We start from the raw sequence: 8,872 nt of genomic DNA on the forward strand, positions 1-8,872 counted from the left end.
CACCCCCATTCACCAGCTGGACAAGTTCGAGAAAATGAACAACCTGTCGATAAACGTGTTCGGTTGGGAAAACAATGAGATTTTACCTCTTCGGATCACCAGGAGTCGAAACGGTAATTTATCTCTATTTTGTAAACTTTAATAGACATGCTTTAAGTTTGAAAATTATTTTATGAAATGGTATTTTTCTCTTTTGTAGGTGATCGTCATATCAATCTGTTGCTCATTTCTGATGAGGAAAAGAGACATTATTGTCTTATCAAGAACATATCTCGTCTTCTTGCCGGACTCACCAAACATAAGTGTGGAACATTTTATTGTGACTATTGCCTTCACCGATTCACAAAGAAGGAGACTCTCGACGGGCATGTAGAAGACTGTCGAGTGCATGGAGCACAAAAAATTAAAATGCCGGAAAATAAATGGTTAAAATTCGACAAGCACCAGTTTCAACTACCCATTCCATATATAGTTTATGCCGACTTTGAATCCATTTTAGTAAAGCAAGCTACCTGCCTACCGGATCCTTCGAAGTCATCAACCACCTCTGTAGCCAACCATCTTCCTTGTGGATACAGTAACGTGATCGTGGGACAAGACGGTTCATTTTATCGGGAACCTCAAGTATATAGAGGGAAAGACGCTGTCAACCACTTTCTAGCATCTGTATTGGAAGAAGAAAGGGGCATCTTTGAAATTTTGAAAACTGTAGAGCCTATGATTTTCACCCAAGAAAATCAATGGGTCTACGAATCTGCCTCTGAATGTCATATCTGTGAGAAGCCATTGAATGGAGATAAGGTAAGTATTAGTCGAATATTATAACTTCATTCAGTAATATGCTTTATAATAATGTGTTTTTAAAACAAATTTTTCATTTTTTAGGTGCGGGACCATTGCCATCTTTCAGGAGTCTACAGAGGAGCAGCTCATAATGGATGCAACATCAATTTCAAATTTGCAAATTTTCTACCCGTGGTCTTTCATAATCTGAAGGGATATGATTCTCACCTCCTGATGCAAGCGGTGGGAAAATTCAAGGACGAAGAGATTAAGTGTATTCCGCAGAATTCAGAAAAATTCATCTCTGTTTCTTTGGGTCGTCTACGCTTCATCGATTCTCTACAATTTCTGAATGCTTCTTTAGAAAAGCTCGCGGCTAATTTGGAACCCCAACAATTTCAACTCACAAGAACCTATTTTCGGGAAAAAACAGATCTGATGCTTCGAAAAGGTAATCAGAATTTCTATAACTTTCTATATATGATAATGTATTATGACTTTTTTATACAGGTTTTTTTTTAATCTCGATATTTTAAAAAAAATTTTTCCAGGTGTCTACCCTTATGAGTACTTAGATTCGTTTGAGCAATTTGATGAGCCGCACCTTCCACCTCTCTCTGCCTTCTACAGCCATTTAACAGAGAGTGATATCAACGATGAGGATTACCAACATGCGAACAGAGTCTGGGAAGATTTCGGATTACGTCATCTAGGAGACTACCACGACCTCTATGTAAAAAGTGATGTTTTGCTTCTGGCGGATATTTTTCAAAACTTCAGACGACTATGTCTTGATTTTTACAAACTGGATCCGGCACATGTTTACACAGCACCTGGTCTGGCCTGGCAAGCTGCTCTACGCATGACCGACGTCCAACTGGAGTTACTCACCGATCCTGATATGTATCTCTTTATAGAAAAGGGCATTCGAGGTGGCATCGCTATGATTTCACATCGCTTCAGCCAAGCCAATAATAAATATATGGAAAATTATGACCCAACGAAGTCATCATCTTATATTATGTATTTGGATGCCAATAACCTTTATGGGTAAGTATCCTTTCCAAATGTTTAGATATAATATTTTCTCTATTATTTACTTGTGATATTCATTATTTTTATTCTATCTTTTTAGATGGGCCATGAGTCAAGCTTTACCAACCCATGACTTCAAGTGGCATGACGGACCTCTTAACTTCATGGAGATGGCTGACGATGCGGAAGAAGGATGTATCCTTGAAGTTGATCTGGAGTATCCAAGGGAACTTCACGATGATCATTCGGACTATCCTCTTGCTCCCGAACAAGTAGTCGTGACTCCTGATATGTGGTCACCTTACACGCGAGACCTGGCAACTAAATTCCAAATCCCACCGAGCAGTTCTATCAAATTGGTGCCAAATCTGCAACCTAAGCATCGGTACGTGATACATTACCGAAATCTGAAGCAATATGTTTCACTGGGGCTTCACGTGACCAAGATCCATCGAGTGCTAAAGTTCAAACAATCTCCTTGGCTTGCAACATACATTGAATTCAACACTAGGCAACGTAAACTGGCTAAATCTTCATTCGAAAAAGATTTGTTTAAACTCTTAAACAATTCAGTTTTCGGAAAGACGATGGAAAATCTCAGAAGTACCTGCATTGATCTGGTTCATCGAGATAAACAAGCCAAGAAGTTAGTCGCTGCTCCAACATTTCATTCCTTCAAGATCATCACCGACGATCTGGCAGCCATTGAGCGACGGAAAACCAGCTTGGTTCTGAATCGTCCTATCTATGTAGGCTTCAGCATCTTGGATTTATCAAAAACGTTGATGTATCAATTTCATTATGGATATATCAAGAAAACATATGCATCAAAGGCCCGTTTATTATTCACAGACACCGACAGTCTATGTTACGAAATAGAAACTGATGATATTTTTCAAGACATGAGCAACAATCTGAACTTATTCGATACCAGAAAAATCATCCCCTCTACAGCCTTACCAATAAAAAGACGATTGGTAAAATGAAAGATGAACTATCTGGACAAATTGCACAAGAATTTGTTGGACTCAAGCCAAAAATGTACAGCCTACTGAGTAACTCTACTGAGAAAAAAACTGCTAAGGGCGTATCGAAAACCATCCTTAAAAGACAGATTCGTCATGGGGACTACGTTAACTGTCTTTTACAACAACAACGCGGCCTTGCGCATGTGCAACGTATTGCTAGCCACAGTCATCAGATAAAGACTGTGGCTTACACGAAAGCTACTTTGTGTCCTTTCGATACAAAACGGTACATTTTGGACGATGGGATATCGTCCTATGCATACGGACATTATGCCATATAATTTTAGTTTGAATAATTTTGTCTCAAAATTCTCTGTACATTGAATCAAAATTCTAAAAGTATTTTATTGTGGAAATTTATGATGTAAATAAGTGTAATGATGTGTCTTCAAACTTTAATAAATGTTTATTTAAATATATTATTTCTTGTTTTGTACTTTTAAAAACCAAGTCTTCAGTAAAGAGAGGGTTCTCTGAATCTTTTTAAAAAAATGCTTAACACGTTAGAATATTTTAATCAAGTTACAATAATTAATCTGGCAAGTTAGAAAAATTAATTTTAGTTTTATCAAAAAATGGAAAGTTAGAAAAATTAAAAATTTGGTGGAGCAGCTATAAATAGAATTGTTTTTCGAATAAGAATTTAGTTAAGATGGAATTGTTGAAATTAAAGCATCCTTTCACGATGTTAGCTGCTGGTCCTAGTGGCAGCGGAAAAACCATGTTTATTAAAAAATTAATGGACCACCAAATGATCACTCCTTTTCCTCCTAAAATTATTTGGTGCTATGGTGCTTATCAAAGTCTTTACGATGAGATGAATCATATTGAATTTTTTGATGGTTTGCCTGAAAACATCCACACTTTATCAAATTCTGTGATTATTATTGATGATCTTATGTCGGAACTCGGAAATGATATAAGATTGACTAAGTTATTTACCAAAGGATCTCATCATCGAAATCTTAGTGTTATTTTCATTGTACAAAATTTGTTTCATAAAGGTATTCGAGAAATGTCTTTGAATGCTAATTATTTAGTGCTCTTTAAAAATACAAGAGACAAGTCTCAAATTATGCATCTGGGAAGGCAGTTATACCCAGAAAAGAACAAGTTTTTTCAAGAAGTGTATCAGGATGCTACATCTAAACCTTACAGTTATTTATTGGTTGATCTCAAACCTGAAACATCTGACTCCATGCGTCTGAGAACGGGGCTTTTTCCTAACAATAAATACTACGTCTATCAACCTCGCTAGTCATTTGCTGGTGAGTTGTCAACGAGTGAAGATGTCTGTGGTGATCGACTTTGAAGGCTTCCAACATTCTTCAGGACAGTTTTTTATTAAAGAACTTGCAGCTTTTGCCGTAGGGGACCCAACGTATCGTGGCAGATGGACTTTTCAAGCCCCCTGTTCCTTTGAAGATTTCAGCAAGAAAACACAACTCACGTTTTCGTGGGTATCTCGGAATATACATAATATGGACTGGACATATGGAGAAATGTCATATGCAGATTTAAATTTAGTCCTTCAGATGCTGTTTCGTTCATTTAAAAAAATATATGTTAAAGGTCTGGAAAAAAAGAAATATTTTCAAAATCATACCAGAAAAGAAGTGATTAATTTGGATGATGTAAACTGTCCCCGTTTTTGTGTCTTACCTTCAGGAGAAATAGTATGCCCTTATTTGCATGTGAAGAACTTTTCACACTGTGCTGTTCAAAAAGCCGCCGCTTATGCACGCTTCGTAGAGACTCTATAAAAGCCCAACACTTTTTTCTTTACTGTCATTCGTGTATAAAATGTCGAACTGTTCGCTGCACCAATTAGAGCAATTGAAACTCATCTCGAAAAGTAAATTTTCAAGTGATTTGCTTCGCAAGTGCCCCAATAGTGTCATAAAAACTGTGTGTGAATGTGCCTTAAACTTGCTTCGAGGTCATCTTGCCGTTTCCTCCAAGCGAAAGGCTCAATTAGCGCCTTATAAACGAAGTTTACGAAAACTCGCCAATAAAAAAGTACCTCTTTATAAGAAAAGAAGACTGCTTGTACAAAAAGGGGAAGGTTTTCTAAGTGTTCTCTTACCTGCGGCTATTTCTGTCATTAGTTCTCTTATTCATGGAGTTCAGTAAAAAACTTCTCATCGTACCAGAAGAAAGACGACAAACGGTGGAACATCTTACCGAACTGTATGAAAAAATGGATAGAATTTTAAAGAAAAAAGACCTTGATGAAAGTGAAAAAGCAGCTTTGTATCTACAAGTACTCCAGAAATATATTACCTATCAGTTACCACCCCCCGTTGAAAAAACAGAGAAACCTATGGAAAAGAAAGAAGAAACTTTGGTGAAGAAAGAAGGAATTCCAACGGAAGATCCATTTGAGAAAAATGTTGTGAATGTGGCTCCTTTAAAATACAAGTCTCAAGCAAAAGACATTTATCATCATGTAAAGAAACATATTTCAGATGGAGGTGAACTCATTTATCGGGATCAGGTCGTTCCAGGGACTCATGTTGTGACACTCATCAATCATTTTTTAAGAAATAAGAAAAAACCAGTTGTTGGACAAAATGAATTTTGTGCTGTGTTAAAAGAATTAGGTTTACCTACTATGTATGATGTTCATAACAAATTAAATGTCATGTATGCTCGAAGAAATGCATGGATTAGATATTAAATAAAACAATGTTAACTTGATATATGTGTCTTTATTGTGTTCTTAGGAATAAGATACTTTTCCGAAATAAAAAATAATTATGAAAAAATAAATAAAATAAAAAATAAAAAGATTTTTTCTAAGACGGAAAAAGTTTTATTTACAGTTTTTAAGATGAAAAACTTCAGTTTTTTTTTATTTATTTTTATTTTTATTTTTATTATTATTTTTTTTTTATAAGTCGAAAATATTCATTTAGATATTTTTAGGTCGAAAAAATTTCACTTTAATTTTTTTAGGGAGAAAAATCTCAACTTTTATTTTTTCTATGGGAAAACTCATGTTAATTTCAAAATGTAAGGGGAAAAATTTACACTTTGATTTTGAAAAGTCGAAAAAATTCATTTAGATATTTTTAGGTCGAAAAAATTTCACTTTAATTTTTTTAGGGAGAAAAATCTCAACTTTTATTTTTTCTATGGGAAAACTCATGTTAATTTCAAAATGTAAGGGGAAAAATTTACACTTTGATTTTGAAAAGTCGAAAAAATTCATTTAGATATTTTTAGGTCGAAAAAATTTCACTTTAATTTTTTTAGGTCGAAAAGTGATATTTGTGTTTTTCTTCATATGAAAAGGTTTCATTATTTAAAACTCAATATGCTTTTATATAAGTTGAAAAAATTTATTCAGTCAGAAAAATAAAACAGAGAAGAAAAAATACATTTCAAATATTTCATTGCTTAAAAATCATTCTTACACCATAAGTTTTTTTCACAAATTGATACAGGTTAAAATCACTCATTTTACATAAATTTTCAATAATGGCGTATATAGATTGGCCTTGGCTTCGTTTCAGTACATAATAAATACAGTATGCTCCACATACATTAGAAGTTACACTCTGTAATGGAATATTATTCCATTTTACATTTGAACAGTGGAATCCATAAACATCTGGAGATTGTCCGTAAGAATCAAAAAATTCTAATTCTTCATCTTGAAAAAAGGCTACCCAATGCGCTCCGGGTTCTGTGGAGTTGTCTGTATTCACAACGATGGCTGATCTTCTAATTAAGAGAGGTATTTTATCAGCTGGATAAACTCCTCGAAAGACAGCTGCTGCTTCGCGAGATAAAATGTCTTGTATAATACGACCATCCATCAGTTAAAGTCAAAAATGATGTTCCTCGATTTATTAATTTCAATCACGTTATCAAATTCTGCAAAGATAATCACACACACGGTTTGCTCGAGAGGTTGGCTGAACTTTAACTCAATCCGTAGATTAGAATGCTTAATGAGATTCATATGCTCTCCATCACAAAGGTCTGGTGATAATTCGAAACCAAATAACACATTACCTTGTAAATAGTCTTCTCTGGATATAAAAATGCCTTTATCGTGCTGGGATTTATTGAAAAACAGGCTATGATAAGCTCGAATATAATTGTTGTTATCAAAATTTGGTTCCAGTGGATTGTAAGGCACAGGCTGTCCGTCGACGTACACTCCAATGAAATTCAGGTGATAATGTTTAAACTCAAATGGTGAGTTGGCAAAATTTCCATGAAAAGCGTCATTATCAACACATCCCATTACAATTCTTTGAGGCATCTGGCCAACAAAAACGTTGTCTTGTATCAAGGACATGCTATTTTGGGGAATGGAATAGACTTTACATAATACTCTATTAATAGGATACTTGGCATTACTCTTCTCTAACGCTTTGGCATGACCTAGGATAACTCCAGGGCTCACACGCACTTTTCTCACGAAAAGAGATACATGTTCTAAAACCACTTTATGACCTGCTTTCCCTTGCAAACAAAACTCCGGCTTGCTTCTTATGAGAGTTAATTTAACATCCACCATATTTAATAAAAGCCTTTCTTGATGAAATAAATCAAAATGAATGCCACCAATCATATCAACAGTAGAACTCAGTTTGAAAAAGGAAGATCGCTTCTCTAGTTCTTTATCATACATTTCAGCTGTTAATTTTGAAGTTTTACTATCATAGCCGTGATTGAGCAAAGTTTCAATATAAGCTCTATAGGGGTATGTGTTACTAGAAGAAGACACCAGTCGTTCGTTTAATGTGACATCCACCTGAGAAAATAAAGAATGCAGGAACAAATTTACTGGGCCGATTGTAGCATCTTTATCCAGAGGTGAACCATCCGTTTTTATTATTTTTGCTCTCACGTAGAGTTGTGTTTGTGACAAGTCAATATAATCTTCTCCACTGCCTGAAATATGAAATTCTACGGGACCTCCATCAAATACATTAGATAGAGGATGAAACTGAACCCATTGGCCGCTCTGAATCGCCGTTTGAGTTCCAGGTAAATGAAAAAGTTCTAATTCGGATTTAACACATTCAGGGGAATCTTTCATGATAAAAGCCATTATGAATCGAAAATATCACGTCTTCTCTGCTTCACAGCTTTCGGAGAAATGAAGTGTTTTGACTGTTTTCGCTTCCTTTTATACTTGCCACTACCAACCATGGTCTGGGCTTTACGAATAGCTTTTGCAGCTAATACTTTTCCCGCCTCTTTGGCTCTTTGTTTAGCAGCAGACTTAATGTTTTCACCTGCCAACACATCATTTGCGATGAGAGTTCCGGTGCGCAAAGCTTCTTTCCCCACCGTTTTAGCTCCTTTCACAAACAAAGGCATAGCAGAGCGAAATAGACTACGAAAAAATCCCCCGAGACCATAGCCCTTTTGATAGGGTTGACCTTGATAATAAGAAAGTCCCGAGCCGGTTTGATAATGATTTTCATAATTCTGAGTACAACATTCGTATGGTACGAGCATCTTGATGTCTTCTTTACAAATAAAACTTTTCCTCTTCTGTTGTCATATTTATAGGATTTGTCGCCTTCGGAAATGAAGCACAAGAATTAACTTACCCCTCTCAAAAGGAACGAATGTACCCGAATTGAGTCGGATTTCCACTTCGATTGTATTAAATGAATTTCTTGCTACTGGTACATAATGCGGTCTGTCGTACTGTACATTTACGGTATCACCATCTTTTCCGGTAACTGTCACGACTCTTAAGAGGGGAGCTTGCACATTACCAACAATCTGAGGCGAAACGATATCACTATACACATAAAGTAATGTATAAGCAGAATGCAAATCACCCACATATGGACTATTCCAAGTACCTTCGACAATCTGCGGTTCGAAGCCTAATAAACTTGCCAATCCCGAATCATAAAAGATTAATCGAGCTCCATTTTGCGTCACAATTTTCACTCTTTTTGTTGAACGATCATACTGTAAAGAGATTTTATCTTTAAATGATGCTAAAGTCATGGCTTTTAAGAGATCTGGAACACTTTCGTAACATC

General features: G+C 35.6%; 1 protein-coding gene across 1 annotated transcript; it reads right to left on the reverse strand.

Moving 5' to 3' along the window:
- Positions 1-6,669: 6,669 nt before the first annotated feature.
- On the reverse strand, positions 6,670-7,917 carry LOC118197008 (uncharacterized protein F54H12.2-like). The gene has a single exon (XM_035368476.2). It carries the CDS (start codon positions 7,915-7,917, stop codon positions 6,670-6,672), a length of 1,248 nt encoding a protein of 415 aa, XP_035224367.2.
- Between the last annotated feature and the right edge of the window lie 955 nt (positions 7,918-8,872).

Source organism: Stegodyphus dumicola, chromosome 8 (assembly GCF_044657685.1).
Source record: "Stegodyphus dumicola isolate Sdum_Otavi_A_Nest chromosome 8, ASM4465768v1".
In the NCBI taxonomy this organism is placed as follows: Eukaryota; Metazoa; Arthropoda; class Arachnida; order Araneae; family Eresidae; genus Stegodyphus; species Stegodyphus dumicola.

Bases quoted from the DNA above. Each gene is read 5' to 3' on its own strand.
- LOC118197008 (XM_035368476.2), bottom strand. From the start codon at position 7,917: ATGGCTTTTATCATGAAAGATTCCCCTGAATGTGTTAAATCCGAATTA.